Source organism: Elephas maximus, chromosome 4 (assembly GCF_024166365.1).
Source record: "Elephas maximus indicus isolate mEleMax1 chromosome 4, mEleMax1 primary haplotype, whole genome shotgun sequence".
In the NCBI taxonomy this organism is placed as follows: Eukaryota; Metazoa; Chordata; class Mammalia; order Proboscidea; family Elephantidae; genus Elephas; species Elephas maximus.
Genome location: NC_064822.1, coordinates 91,971,041 through 91,987,924, shown reverse-complemented (window position 1 = coordinate 91,987,924; position 16,884 = coordinate 91,971,041). Strand labels below are relative to the sequence as shown.

General features: G+C 37.0%; 1 protein-coding gene across 1 annotated transcript in view; it reads left to right on the top strand.

Annotated features, from left to right (window-relative positions):
- The window catches only part of SYT10 (synaptotagmin 10), a 55,212-nt gene that overhangs the window by 26,387 nt on the left and 11,941 nt on the right, over positions 1-16,884 (top strand). Inside the window, exon 3 of the mRNA XM_049882810.1 lies at positions 2,639-3,203. Within this exon, the coding sequence (XP_049738767.1) occupies positions 2,639-3,203 (565 nt within the window). The remainder of the gene's footprint in view (positions 1-2,638; positions 3,204-16,884) is intronic.

The following is a 16,884-nucleotide window of genomic DNA, read 5'->3' as shown; positions in this document are numbered from 1 at the left end:
ATTAGAGCACTGGCTTACTAGGACAAAAATGTTATACTTTTTGATTCCTCTTAGAAGAGGCTTTACAGCTGCACAATTATATTCAGAGGCATAAAGAAGGAATTATTGATTTTTAAAAGGTAGGGATATAAGATTAAATTTGTATTATACTAATAAGCACAAGTAGGTGTGAAATTATGAAATATATCTATTATCTATAAGAAATCAATTTCTTGGGTGTTTTTGCTCACAACAATTAATAGAAATATTTTAAAATCTTATTGCATAGTGCATAAGTGAAAGTGATTTTCACAGGAGTAGTAGATTATTTATTTAATAAAATATCCTGAATACTTTAGGAACATTGAATATACAAACTAGATTATATTTGACCTCTTTAATAATTCAGAACAACATATACTGTCTCTTTTCCTTTTTTTAATATTTTTATGTTTCATAAATGTTTTCTGGCCTTTTTCTGACCCTAATTTATCCTCTAGATCATATATATCTGGAATAGATTAAAGGTCAAATACATTTAATTACATGCCTAATGCATTAAGATGGGATAGATCTGAAGAAACAGATCATTTCAGGTCTTAAATTAGGTCTTAAATTAAGACTTTTATATATGTATTTGTTCAAAAAGCAAAAAGCAAACCCATTGCTGTCAAGTTGATTGTGACTCATAGCGACCTTATAGGACAGAGTAGAACTGCCCCATAGGGTTTCCAAAGAGCAGCTGGTGAATTTGAATTGCCAACCTTTTGGTTAGCAGCCATAGCTCTTAACCACTGTGCCACCAGAGATCCATATATTCACTAGGATACAGAAACTGAAATATTGGATCTTAAATTCAGTAGTTAAAATTCAGAGCTAATTCCGTCACCCGAGATGAAGTATTATGTTTCTTTACATAGAAATTTAAAAAAAGCCTCTAATTATAATCAGATTTTAACTTAATGAGACATTTTTCAATATGCAATAGTCATGACTGTCCTCAGATACTAGAAGATAAACTAGTTGCCATCGAGTTGACTCCAACTTATGGCCACCTTACATGTGGCGATAATAAAAGGCGATAGCTAGCATTAATCTCATCTTTGCCCTCTGCCCTTTGCCTCTGCCTCGTCTCCTTCCTAGGTTCAACAGCTACTTCTAACTACTTCTCAAATATTTTCATGCATAGGTATCTCACTTCCAAATGTTCACTAATTTTTTATTTGGCTTAAATAAATCAATCTCTGTGTGTGCATTGGTTAATCAAGTATTCATTAAACAATGTACTCAGTATTACCTGGCAGTGTAAAGGTATAAACCTGATTCAGTAGAAAAGAGAAGCAAGTAAAAGTTTTTGAAGTGCGTGCCCTGACAGTGTACTGGGTAGATATTAAGTGTAAGAGGAAGCAGGAAGAAAGAAAGCCAGTGGAAAGCTAATAGAGAAAACAAAATATAAGGTGATGACGATCTGGACTGAATGGCAATGGAGTGGAATGGATGACTTTATGAGATACTTCAAAGGAAGCATCAATAGGATTTAGAAAATTAACTAAATTTACTGAATGAAGGGAAGGTATTCAAGCATACTGCATGAATGACTAATAAAAGTGTTAGCACTATTGTCAGAGATTGTAGGAGGGAGAGAACTGGTTTGAAACCAGAAGGGAAAAAATTATGACTTTGTTTGGGTTTGAGGCAAAATTAGAACATCAGCTTATAAATCTTCCTTAGAGATTTAGAAATATGAGACTAGAAGTTATAGTTGGGGAACCATCAGCTTCAAGCTAATAATTATAATTCAGGAACGGATAATCAGTCTTAGAAGATCTAAGACTAAGCCGTGAGGAGACACATAGGTTGGCACAGCTCATACCAGAAATCATGGAGGAATATAAGAGAAGTAGATCTTAACGCAAGTCACATTTACAAGACATTAAGCAGACATATTTAATGTTCTAAAAATGTTGACTAGATGAATAGTAACAGTGACCACAGGAAGCTCAGTTTTAATTTTAAAAATTCTATTATGTTAGCCCCAATGTCTGAAATTCTATATTTATCCTTAGAACTTCAGAAGCCCACTCCATGTTGAAAAAAGGAAAATGTACTCATTTTGGCTGTCACAACTATATATTCTTTTTAAAAGTAAATATTTATTTAGTTATTTCCAGTATTAGAAATAATTACCACATAGGAATACGTGCACTTATGTATTTTTTAATACTGTAGTGACTGAAACGTAAAATGCATGAGACCCAAATCTTGATGAAAAGAAACCAGCCACCTGAATGCTTTTGTCTACATAATGTTTATATTGAGATATACTCAGATGATTGATAACATTTATAATACTTTGTGGAATTTTGAACTTTGTTGTAATCATGTCTTTTTGTAATTATATTTTATTATGTGCTTTTGACGGACAGTACAAATTTCCAAAAACTCATTAAAAATATTATAGTTGTATGTTTCGGGTGTTTGTATAAGTTTTGGAGAAATTTTCCTTTAAATATTGCATTTCTGCTTTTTCAAAAGTAGCTCTTTGATTGTATATCTTAATTATCCTGGGTATGGGGGAGAGTTGGTATGCAAATGTGTAACACTGTCATCAAAATGATCTACCTAAATGATGTTTGTTTGTATGTGTGTGTGTGTACAGCCACAATTCCTTCCGGAGACACCTACCGAGGCAAATGCAGGTTTCCAGTATTGATTTTAGCATGGGCACAGAACCTGTTTTACAAAGAGGAGAAACTACAACCAGCATTGGAAGGATAAAACCAGAGCTCTACAAACAGAAATCAGTTGACTCTGAGGGCAACAGTGAAGATGTCAAAACCTGTGGGAAGCTTAACTTCACCCTCCAGTATAACTATGAAAATGAACTTCTAGTTGTTAAAATTATCAAAGCCTTAGATCTCCCTGCTAAAGACTTCACAGGAACCTCTGACCCATATGTGAAGATGTATCTTCTTCCAGATAGGAAAAAGAAATTTCAGACCCGCGTGCACAGAAAGACTTTAAATCCTCTATTTGATGAAACCTTTCAATTTCCTGTAGCATACGATCAACTAAGCAACCGAAAATTACATTTCAGTGTATATGATTTTGACAGATTTTCTAGACATGACATGATTGGGGAAGTGATTCTTGATAATCTGTTTGAAGTCTCTGATCTCTCCAGGGAAGCCACGGTGTGGAAAGATATTCATTGTGCTACCACAGTAAGTAATAATCCCACCAACATACTGGTTTATATTTGATCTTCTTTGATATATGAAACTAATTATTAACCCAATTACTGAAATAAATTGTATAGGACTATGGAGTTTATATCTTAAAAATCTGCAAAGGTAAGATTTGGTTAAATGCATAATAAAAATATAGTATACAGCAGTATGTGAATAATACTAAATAATATTTTCCTGATAACCTCCACAAATGTAGTCTTGCACGCATACTTGCACGCACACACACATTTTTGGTATAGGCTATATATTATTTGAAAATACTACCTAAGATTGCCCTGGGAGGATGATAGAATTCTGAAAAGAGGAGTTGATATTCCTTGAAGAGAAAACAGCATGAGGGAAAGGAAATAAATCAAGACAGTGTAGAATGTTTTCATGAAAAAAAAGTAGACTCGGAGTGGGGAAGATGAGATGAAAAAGGGAGTAAAGAGAACACAAACTAGAAAAAAAAAAAAAATTTTTTTTTTTTTTATGTCAAATGTAAACTACAATCAGGAGGGTCTTTAAAGCCATAGGGATTTATATTTATTTTATCAGGAGAGTGAAACTACTGGAGCTATTACCTCATATGGCAACATTATGTGTACAGTGGATAGAAGAGGAGGATTGTGAAATGTGGGAGGCCAGATGGGTTCCTAACACAGCCGACTGTCTAGATCAGATGAAATAAAGCCTGACTGAGGCTGACAGCAATGGGGATGGAAAGGAGCTAATAATATACGTTAATGGAAGCATTGTCTGTCACATTTACTTATTTAAATATTCTATAAGTATACATCTTATGTCTGCCACTGGACTCTGAATTTCTGGAAGACAGAAATGATCTTGTATATATGTCTTGCATCCCTTGTAGTACATATGCGTGTTCGGTGGTTAATCAATAAATACTTGTTGAATTAAAAAGTTAGCAAATTTTCATACAAGGTCAAGTGTGAGAATGTATGTAAGTATAAATCTACCACCATGAGAGGAAAAAACAAGGCAATCATATACCCTATTGACCCTAAATCAGTAAGTATATGCAGCTATATTTTGTTAGCATTTACTATATCTATTGGCAAAAAAATTAAAAATTATTCAACAATATATGGCACAATTCATATTTAAAATAAGCCAGAACTATTTTAAATTTACTGTCAAAATTCTATCATATTGAAGCAAGTCACATATTTTGCATTTATGATTTCATCACAGGTAAGTTATTTGTATAAGAGAAGGGTTAATATTTTATCAGGAATTACCAATTTTTTCTTTTTTTTAAATTTGAGACTGAATGGCAAAGGTGTCTTTATCCACTTTAGGAGCACCCTACTATATACCACAGATATGGCAAGCCAGTTACCTCTCATACTAACATAGAAACATCTCCAAGGTAGGGAAAAATCACACTGAAGAACAGTGTCACTACTTGTGTAAGCCCAGAGGGAGAAATATTTATTCATATTTGTTTATATATGCAAAAAAAGTCTGTGCAAGGATGCACAAGAACTTAATACTAACCCACTGCCATTGAGTCGATTTGGACTCATAGCAACCCTATATGACAGAGTAGAACTGCCCCATAGGGTTTTCAAGGCTGTAATCTTTACAGAAGCAGACTGCCATATCTTTCTCCCATGGAACGTCTGGTGAGTTCAAACCACGAACCTTTTCGGCTAGCAGCCAAGCACTTAACCACTGTGCCACCAGGGTTAATAATAGTATTTACCTAGAGTAAAAAAATGGTAGAAACTGGATGAATATGAAAAAGAAATGATTTGCAATATATTGCTTTATATATATTTTAATTTTAAGCCACGCATGCATAATATTATTCAAGTGCTTAAATAACTTTTTTTTTAAAAGTCAGTCATTACAAAGACTGATCTATTTTGAACATTTAAATGTAGTTTTCCCAATCATAGTTAAGAAGCTATTGAAAGCATAATTCCGCTTTTTTTTTTTAAACAGAACCAAATTAATTTTTTGTATTTATTTATTTATTCATCTATTCAGTGAACATTTTCCCCCACATCAACCATGTTCTGACACTTAGGAATTCTCACAAGAAAGGAAGGTACACGTGCATAACCACGTTGACCTGGTTTACAGCTATAAAATAAGTCTGAATCTTTTATCTTCTAACTAAGCACCTGTCAAGTATTGTTTCAAAGAGTAGGCCTTGACATGACAAATACAAAGGAACTGTTGGGCTTATTGTATCAACCATTTACAGTACTAAATGTACTAGCTGAGTTTGGGTTTGAAGGAACCTATTTTATTACACTTTATTAAAATCTTTGAACACTTTAGATTGTCTTAAATTAGTTTTCTTCTAGTTTTATATTTTTAAATCTAACCCCAATCCTCCTGGATCCATACCAGGATCAGAATAATACTGTATTTTTTTTTTTTTTTTTTGCATTTAGCTATCAATGAATACTCTCCTAAAGTTCGTTAACTATGGAACAATGTCTTAGCTAATAATATTTTAAAGAGAGCCAATATTCCAACTTCATTATAAAGAAAAAAGTGTGATGGAATTCAGGGCGGTAAGGAGCAGATTTTTTGGTCAGGGGCTGTCTGTTCCACTAGAATTCCCCAAGTGCAGCAAGCAGTGTTTTAGCCACAGGCCTAAAGATTGGGACAATGAACCCATGTCTGCTCCTGTTGGAGCATTCTTAGTTTTCTGTTTCTTCTCTGCTGTAAATCTGACTGTGGAGAGTTACAGACTATACACCTGCTACTGGGCTTCCAGTGGTGGTTAGGTGTAGAATTCCTGACCCCCATGTGGGACAGCAGGGTTTGATTCCCAGCCAATGCACCTCAAGTGCAGCCACTACCTGTCAGTAGAGGCTTTTGTGTTGCTATGATGGTGAACAAGTTTCAGCAGATTCCAGACTAAAACAGACTAGGAAGAAAAATCATTTCTAAAAATCAGCCAGTGAAAACCCTCTGGATCACAGCAGTCTGATCCTGTTGTTCATGGGGTCACCATGAGTCCAGGGCTGACTTGATGGCAGTTAACAACTCCAGCAACAATGGGTCACCAGAAGATCACATGATGCAGCATCCATGGATGGCTTCTGCCATCAGCACCATTGACGAGAACTGACTCATGGTGCTATTTTAGAAGAAAAAAAAAAACCTACATACAATCATGTGCCACATCACATCCGTCTGGGCAACGTCTGACCGCATATACTTCTGTGGTCCCATAAGGTTATAATGGGGTTCAGAAATCATGATTGGAGTACGGGACGTAGCAAACGTAACCAGATGTAGCAAATGCAATAGCTTCCCGCATGCAACATGTGTATCTCATGTTTCTTGTATACAAAGCGGTTGTGCTGCCAGGTGTATAATGGTACAGTAGATATATAACCTATAATATATATGTCTTGATAGCCATAATAAACACCTATGTTACTGGCTTATGCATGCACTGCACTTTCTATCATCCCCGGGTTACAAATGTCCCACTTATGTACAACTGGTAGGTAGAAACGAACCCCCACCATACCTGTCATACTAAAAATTCGAGGTACATACAATGGTTTGTAACAACAAATAGGCACTACTTTACCACTCACATCAAAACATCATTATTACTGTATTATTAAGTTAAACATGTTTTAGTGTATCTGGAAGTATTTCTTTAATGTTTTTTATGCATAGAAAGGTACCCTATATACTCAGACAAACATTTGACAAACATGAGATATGAACCATACCTAACTATTCCAACTTACATACAAATTCGACTTAAAGATAGATGTAGAAGTGGAACTTGTTCGTAATCCGGGGACTGCATGTATATCACATGGTGTTCGCACAACGTCCAAATCATATAACATCCTATTGCGCAGAACGTATCATGGACATTAAGCAATGCGTTATTGTATATACAAAAGAAGCATTTGAAATACCACACCTGAAAGTTGATGAGTCCCTAATCACCTCAGTGATGATGATAATTTAGTCATTTTGGAAGAATTTATAGGAAGCATCTTCTTTTTTTTTTCAAGATAAAATTAAATCTAAGTGTTAAATTAATAAAGCCTATCATAGAGTGTCATAGAGCCTATCATAAATTATGAGCATTCCCAAAGCACAATGCTTCTTGGCCTTAACACCTGCCCAACTAGGCCAGACTTTGTTAAAAAGAAAAAAAGTCTCATGAATATTTAATATTCAATAAATCACCATAGTCATTACATTATTTTTCAAGTTTCTAGATTTTTAGATTCAACTCAGATATCTCTTCCTCAGAGATGCCTGACGTGATTCACTTCTGTTTCCACTAGGCACTTCCTCCACTTGCTCCCTCACTAGCCTGTACATGCACTTACTGAGGTGCATACTACAAAACCTCAGGGGCAAATGATACTGGATGTCTTCTGTCTGTCCCTCCTGATTCACTCTCCAAATTCATCCTCCACCCTGTTTGGCAATGAAGGAAGCTGGCCTGTCTGGTCCATAGGCTCTCTGTTCTCTGAGCTCCCGCAAGAGGTTTTAAGCAGGGAAGAGAATGACGGTAGGATATTTATTCTCTTCAGGTCCTTCACTGCAAGTTTGCCTCAGGCTGGCTTTGTTCGTCACCTGGAAGGTTATAGTTTCTCTCAAAACAGCCTGTTCTTCCTACCACTTTCCTCTGAGTCCTGGTAACTATACCCTCCCTAGCCCTCGCAGACCTAGGGGTGGTTATTTGTGGTTATCAACTCCAGGGTTCTACCCTATCTTTTGTGGTTTCCCTACTCCCTGCTCATATCTCTTTAAATATTCCCTTCATTAAGCCCTCTGGAATTACTCAAATTTTGAGTGAGCCATCTGTTTCCTGATGATATCCTAAAGAAAGAAAATGATCTCTGATTACAACAGCTTAATTTCCTATAACCTTCTTGGACTATGCCATGTGTCCGAGATGTCCTATGTGTTCATTACCTTTGGAGAAGCCAAATCAGCCCTTTAAAAACTTGATAACAAGACAAGTTTTCAATGACAAAAAATGGAAAAGAACCATGACTATCGCTAAAGTTCTCTACTCTTTACCAAATAGAAAAGTTTGACAGAACACCTTAAATTTCACATTTCAATGCAAATGAAAAAAATTAGAATGCCTCTTAAAAATCAAAATTTCAGACAGAAATGATGTATCATCTATTTAGAATAGTCTAGAAAAATAACTTTAATTTTATAGGCTCCAAAACATATTGTATGTGCCCAATTTCTTACTTTGGAAATCTAAAATAGAAATACTTACAAAACGTTATGTATGTCCATGCTTTTTAAGTAGGATATACTGACTGCAATTTAATTTTTTCTAAATAGTGGTGATCTTTATGACCATGAATTATTATAACAAATAAAATGAGCAGATTTTTTTTTTTTTCTGTTCATGGTCCATCTATTACACTATTTCATCTCTACTATAAGTTTACATGCTTCCTGAATTTCTTCTCTGATCTGTTGCTTTTACGTTGCGCAACCAAGTACCTACTTTGCTTACAATTGTGTATAATTATAATCAGTAACTCTTAAATAAGAACCTGGGATCTTTTTCTCAGAGTGAACTGTGTGAAACTGTAAGAGGCTGAAAGTCTTTTCATATTAACTTGAAAGTTCACAAGTGTCTTCCAGGTATGATTTTGAGAAGTCTCATATCCAGCTCATATAATCCTATTATTTTAGAATTGATGAGACTCCAAGTTCGATTCTTTCATTTTATATTTTAGAAAATGGAGGCCCAGGGACATTAGGAAAATCACTTAAATTCACACAGCTGTTTAAAAGAGCCAGAACAGGAGTTAAATCTTTAAGTAACTCCTAGTTCAGTGTTGCTTTTTTTTTTTTTTCTGAGTTATGTTAGAGTTTTACCATTCTTGGAATATACTAAAATGAAATAAAAAGAATTTTCTTCTTAACATTGAAGTTCAATGTTTGGCCTACAGAATTAGAAGCTCTAAGTACTTAGGGTTTTAAGTGCTTAACAGGAAACCCTGGTGGAGTAGTGGTTAAGAGCTATGGCTGCTAATCAAAAGGTTGGCAGTTTGAATCCACCAGGTACCCCTTGGAAACCCTACGGGGCAGTTCTACTGTGTCCTATAGGGTTGCTATGAGTTGGAATTGATTTGATGGCAACAGGTTTGATTTTGGTTGGTTTAAGTACTTAACATAGTTAGAATTAAAGTGAGTGCTACATGAGGCCACTGAAGCTTTTTGATTAGAAAAGAGACATAATCACACTTCGGTATCAGTAAGATTCTTAGCTACTTTGTAGAGAATGGACTTACTTTGCGGGGCAAGGATAAAGCCACAGAAACCAATTTAAGATATACTCTAAAAGAGTGCAACCAAGTTCATCCAATCTAGGTGTCTCCATACACCAACGGCATATACACAATAGTTCTTTTTATTTGGAACTTTATAAAGACCAAAAAAAAAAAAAAAAACAACAAAAATTGTGTTGAAAGGTATTGAAAACTCTAAGAAGAGCTGTATATAGTTTACTGTACAAGCTTCTATACCCCCCATCTATGCATAATGATATAAGGTTTGAAAATAAATTGGTTCTTTCACCATGAAGCTTACGGTATCTCTTAACCTGCATGATTAAAGGAAGAGTTCTTATCATTTATATTTTCTTCTTATCTCCCAAGCTGTTCTTCTCCTAGTGTCTATACTCAGCTTTCCCCCAAACACCTCATAGTCCTTCTTACACAGGTACTTAACGAGATTTGTCTTGTTAAATCTAGGAATGGTCGTCTAAAGGCCTCAGAACTCTGTCTTTATAACCTGAGCATTCCATGACTCCTGATAGCTAAAGTTCATGGCTGTGTTGCATAAGAGCAAAACTGTTTTGGCAGGCACAGAACTTTCTGCTTGGAGTGGGAACTGAAAATAGATCTCCTTCTGAGCAGAAGATTGGGCACTATTAAACAGCATCCCTGACAGTAGTAGCTCTGGGTAGTAACCATTACATTAATGCCTGGTGGGATTTGTGATTGGCCCATCTCCAACACTGCCATAGTCTCTGACCATTTTCTGCCCTGACTTCAATCACGTTCCATTTGGACTCTGTGCCATGGCCAAGCACAATGCTTAAGAATATGTGCTTAATACAAAATGCATTCCTTCCTTCAAGCAGAAATACAGGGAGGTCCTGCTAAAGGGCACTTAGTGAGCTTTTCTCTGTCTTCAAGTGGGGATGGTGGAGAAAGAATCAGTAATGAAAATATGATGTAAACCTCCAAGAATTTAACCAGGTTTTGTGATAAACCAAAAGTGATAGAGGGCTCTTTTCCCCATTTTTCGCCCCTTTCCCACTGAATACAATGAAAGCTGGATTTAATCAGAATAACTGGATGAAGGAAGGGCAGAGAGGAAGTGCTATGTGAAACATGTGCTTCTTTGAAAGAAAAGGGAGGAAGTGAGCTAGCAACTAGAGAAGGGTTATAAAGTTAATTTACATTCCCTAGTTGTATTCAATCAAACAGCTTCCTCCTTCTTGTTTGCCTCCCAAAGGCACAAGATTCTGTGTGCTAGCTGGTTGAGGAAGCTGACCAGGTGTGTAAAGAAAAAAGGCAATTCATAGATTTTAGGGATACACTGATTCTGAAATTCCAGTGCATTACAGGATTAAGGAAAATAATCCCACATTACACTGGACAAGATAAGGATCCTTTAGCTTCCAACCCCATCTTTAAATGGCTCAAAACTGTTATGATTATTAGTTTATTTTATGCTCACGGCCACCACATATGGACATGCCCTCGCACAATCTAGGGAGTTTCATTCACATAGATCACACACCATAACTTGCAGATGCATAAACAGCACCTCTGCTCACTAGGGGGTTAGTTTTTCACTGATTACTGAGAAGTGTTCTCCTTTAGAGAGTAGATGTCCCTGCGCCACTGCCACTGATATCATGATGTGACCTGATGTCTTTATAATGATTTATTCATTTACTCATCCAACAAGCTTGTTGTTGCGCATCAACCTTATGTCGGGTCACTGACTCCAAAAACACTGATATGAACAAGAAAAAAAGGAGTATTTTTTTAGCATCAACTGTGTGTCAGACTGCAAGCTGGACCCATTACATGTATTATCCTTTTATATTATCCCTTTTACATCTAACTTCAGCCCTTCCAGGTAATTGCTATTAGCCATGAAGCTGGGTCTCACATAGACTGCAGACAAAGTCAGGGTTGATCTTGTTCAGCATTTCTGAGAAAGGTCCATTTAGAATAAGGCCAGTGTATTGTCATTTAGATTATCCTCTGGTCTTGCTAAAAATCTCTGGCTTTGCCAGAGCCAAGTGGTCTCTTTTGCATCTTTTGGTCTTTGTTGGACCCTTCATGCCTCCTTATATGCTTCTCCCTCTGTTCTGAATTCCCTTTACCTTTAATCATTCTTAAACGTTCAGATTAAATGTCACCCCCCTCTGAACCTCTCCAGCATCCTCATGGAATCAGGCCCCTTTCCTCTGTATTCCTATCATTAACCCAGACCCAGTGCCGTCGAGTCAATTCTGACTCATAGCGACCCTAGAGTTAAAACCCAAGAATTCCTCTAAAAAGCACCTATAATACTATATCCAAGAAGCATATTCTTTTAAATTATGCAGACGTGTGTTTTTATTTCAACTTTTTTCCCTAATTAATTGTATGATGTGTGATGGATCCCTAATTAATTGTGTGGTGTTCAGAGAGGTGAAACGACTTGCCCAAACTCACACATAAGCCCTTCTTATTTTGCTTAGTTGCTGTCAAGTTGACTCCAACTCATGGTGACCCCACGTACAAGAGATGAAATGTTGCCTGGTCCCCTGTCATCTCCACAATCGTTGGTATGCTCAAGCCCATTGTTGACACCACTGTGTATTTTGACTGCCTTCCAACCTGGGGGACTCATCTTCCAGCACTATATCAAACAATATTCTGTTTTGATCCATACAGTTTTCACTGATTAATTTTTAGAATTAAACCACCAGGCCTTTCTTCCTAGTCTATCTTAGCTTGGAAGGTCTGCTAAAACTTTCTACCATGGGTAACGCTGATAGTATTTGAAATACCAATGGCATAACTTCCAGCTTCATAGCAACATGCAGGTCACCACAGTATGGCAAACTGACAGATGGGTAGTGGACATAAGCCCTATATGGAGGAAAATTTTGTCTTGATCATCATGTTCTCCAGTGTGAGCATGCTAATGAAGGAAAGAATGCTTAGAGAATGAAAAGGCATTTGATGTATAGCTGAAGTGCAGAGTTTTGGAGTTGTGGGAGCTTAAGGAGAAGCAGAAAAGAAGTTAGGGACCATAGCTGTCATGTCAAGGAGTTTGGATTTTATATTGTATTGTAGGCTCTGTGTGTCCAACACATATCAAAGAGTCAATCATAACCCCCCTGAGATTTTTAGCAGAATGAGAGGACAATATTGTCCAAAATGGTCTTTCCTCATGAATCTGCAACCAGATGAACCTTGATGCTCTCTGCCTTGAGGATTGGTTCTTTCCTCTTACAGCACATTGTCTGGAAATTTAATTAAATGATAGCCATTTTTATGACCACTTGTTCTTTATCTAGCCAATAGCACCAAGTGATCCTCTGTGATCTTTCCAATGAGGTTTTACCAGCTGTATATCAACAATGCCTGAGAGGGCTTATCCAGACATTTCTGAACTAAATATGCTTCTTAGTTCTCATTTTACCAAAGCTTAATACGATGAAACTTTGGGACTTGAAAATAAATGAATTCATCTCTCTGAACACAGTCATTTTATAGCAAGGAAACTGAGGTCAAGTGGAGGTTAAATGGGTTACTCAAGGTTAAATTTTATGAGTTTTCTCAAGTGAATAGGAGGTGCAGTCTGAGAGAAATGGGAATAATAAAGTAGTTTGACTCCAGTAGACTCATTCCTGTCTGCATTTCACTGTAGTTTCATTTTGTAAACAGGTGGATGAAGGACTAATAGCTTGATAAAGAAGCTGATTTGATCTAGTAATACCTCTTGCTTTTAAGTACGTGAGGAAAACCATCACTTTCTCTACCTTCTTAAACAGAAAATATGGGGTATGTCTCTTTATCTTGATGACTTGAATATTAATTACTGTTCAGAGCTGTAGGAAGTGTTAAGTTTTTAAGTTACGGAGGCATCATTAGGACCGATTCCTCTTAATACAAGTGGTTCCGGATTGCTATAATTTGTAGAGTATTTGCTATATGTGTTTGTATTGTGTTTTTGCAGCTATCATTTATTGTCGCCTTCACCAGATCTACTGCTACTAGGTCCCACAACTCCACATTGTATTTGTGAGTTTTGACCTGCTGTAGACTAATAAACCATGTAAACACTCTCATTAGATTTTTTTTTTTCTGAGATGAGTAAATGGGTGGTGAATAAGAACTGTTGTAGTCTCCTTACACCACAGAATGTTACTGTATAACTTTGTTATATTTATGCTGTATATTCAGAGACTTTTGAGCTCATTTTATGGTTCTTTGCTAAACACCAGAGAGTTCTGGAAGTATGAATCTAAAGAAATTAGAAATCGTCAAAAATGAAATAGAACGCATAAACATTGATATCCTAGGCATTAAAAATTAGTGAACTGAAATGGACTGGTATTGGCCATTTTGAATCGGACAATCATATAGTCTACTATGCTAGGAATGACAACTTGAAGAGGAATGGTGTTGCATTCATCGTCAAAAAGAACATTTCAAGATCTATCCTGAAGTACAATACTGTCAGTGATAGGATAATATCCATACACCTACAAGGAAGACCAGTTAATATGACTATTATTCAAATATATGCACCAACCACTAGGGCCAAAGATGAAGAAATAGAAGATTTTTATCAGCTGCTGCAGTCTGAAGTTGATCAAACATGGAATCAAGATGCATTGATGATTACCGGTGATTTTAATGCAAAAGTTGGAAAAAAAGAAGAAGGATCAGTAGTTGGAAAATATGGCCTTGGTGACAGAAAAAATGCTGGAGATCTAATGATAGAATTTTGCAAGACCAACGAATTCTTCATTGCAAATACCTTCTTTCACCAACATAAATGGTGACTATACACATGGACCTCACCAGATGGAACACACAGAAATCAAATTGACTACATCTGTGGAAAGAGATGATGGAAAAGCTCAATATCATCAGTCAGAACAAGGCCAGGGGCCGACTGTGGAACAGACCATCAACTGCTCATATGCAAGTTCAAACTGAAACTAAAGAAAATCACAGCAAGTCCATGAGAGGCAACATATGAGCTTGAGTATATCCCACCTGAATTTAGAGACCATCTAAAGAATAGATTTGACGCATTAAACACTAGTGACCGAAGACCAGACGAGTTGTGGAATGACATCAAGGACATTATCCATGAAGAAAGCAGGAGGTCACTGCAAAGACAAGAAAGAAAGAAAAGACCAAGATGGATGTCAGAGAAGACTCTGAAACTTGCTCTCGAATGTCGAACAGCTAAAGCAAAAGGAAGAAATGATGAAGTAAAAGAACTGAACAGAAGGTTTCAAAGGGTGGCTCGAGAAGACAAAGTAAAGTATTATAACGACATGTGCAAAGAGCTGGAAATGGAAAACCAAAAAGGAAGAACACGCTCGGCGTTTCTCAAGCTGAAAGAACTGAAGAAAAAATTCAAGCCTTGAGTTGCAATAGTGAAGGATTCTATGCGGAAAATATTAAATGACACAGGAAGCATCAAAAAAAGATGGAAGGAATACACAGAGTCATTATACCAAAAAGAGTTAGTCAATCTTCAACTATTTCAAGAGGTAGCATATGATCAGGAACCGATGGTACTGAAGGAAGAAGTCCAAGCTGCTCTGAAGGCATTGTCGAAAAACAAGGCTTCAGGAATTGATGCAATATCAATTGAGATGTTTCAGCAAACAGATGCAGCACTGGAGGTGCTCACTCATCTATGCCAAAAAATATGGAAGACAGCTTCCTGGCCAACTGACTGGAAGAGATCCAATATTTATGTCTATTCTCAAGAAAGGTGATCCAACCAAATGTGGAAATTATAGAACAATATCATTAATATCACATGGAAGCAAAATTTTGCTTAAGATCATTCAAAAGTGGCTGCAGCAGTATATAAACAGGGAACTGCCAGGAATTCAGGCTGGTTTCAGAAGAGGACATGGAACCAGGGATATCATTGCTGATGTCAGATGGATCCTTGCTGAAAGCAGAGAATACCAGAAGGATGTTTACCTGTGTTTTATTGACTAGGCAAAAGCATTCAACTATGTGCATCATAACAAATTATGGATAATGCTGGGAAGAATGGGAATTCCAGAACACTTAATTGTGCTCATGAGGAAACTTTACATAGATCAAGAGGCAGTTATTCAGACAGAACAAGGAGATACTGATTGGTTTTAAGTCAGGAAAGGTGTGCACCAGGGTTGTATTCTTTCACTATACCTATTCAATCTATATGCTGAGCAAATAATCCGAGAAGCTGGACTATATGAAGAAGAACAGGGCATCAGGATTGGAGGAAGACTCATTAACAACCTGCGTTATGCAGATAACACAACCTTGCTTGCTGAAAGTGAAGAGGACTTGAAGCACTTACTAATGAAGATCAAAGACCACAGCCTTCAGTATGGATTGCACTTCAACATAAAGAAAACAAAAATCCTCACAACTGGACGAATGAGCAACATGATGATAAATGGAGAAAAGATTGAAGTTGTGAAGGATTTCATTTTACTTGGATCCACAATCAACAGCCATGGAAGCAGCAGTCAAGAAGTCAAAAGACGCATTGCATTGGGTAAATTTGCCTCAAAGGACCTCTTTAAAGTGTTGAAGAACAAAGATGTCACCTTGAAGACTAAGGTGCTCCTGACCCAAGCCATGGTATTTTCTATCGCATCATATGCATATGAAAGCTGGACAATGAATAAGGAAGACCGAAGAAGAATTGATGCCTTTGAATTGGGGCGTTGGCAAAGAATATTGAATATACCATGGACTGCCAGAAGGACGAATAAGTCTTGGAAGAAGTACATACACCCAGAATGCTCCTTAGAAGAAAGGATGGCGAGACTGTGTCTCACATACTTTGGACATGTTGTCAGGAAGGATCAGTCTCTGGAGAAGGACATCATGCTTGACACAGTACAGGGTCAGCGAAAAAGAGAAAGATGGTCAACGAGGTGGACTGACACAGTGGCTGCAACAATGGGCTCAAGCATAACAACGATTGTGAGGATGGTGCAGGACAGGGCAGTGTTTCGTTCTGTTGTACATAGGGTCACTATGAGTCGGAACCAACTCGACAGCAGCTAACAACAACAACATTCAGAGACTTTTGAGCTCATTTTATGGCTCTTTGCTGGACACCAGAGAGTTCTGGTTGTTGGGGCTAAGTATGACCTTATAAACCTCAGAGGTATAGAGCAGACTGAGAGGGAGTGGCAATTAAAATGTGACCTGCTCACTGGAGTTGGACAGCCAATTCAGGGACAAACTCAGTGGTGGCCACTGAGAAATAGTGTTCACTGTAGCCAGAGCACTTAGCCCAAAGATAGAGCTCTGCTGTTACATCTGGTATAGGACCTTTATTAAGGTCATGCAGTCATTTACCTCCATTAAGTGCATTTTCTCATGATTATCTCTTAGAT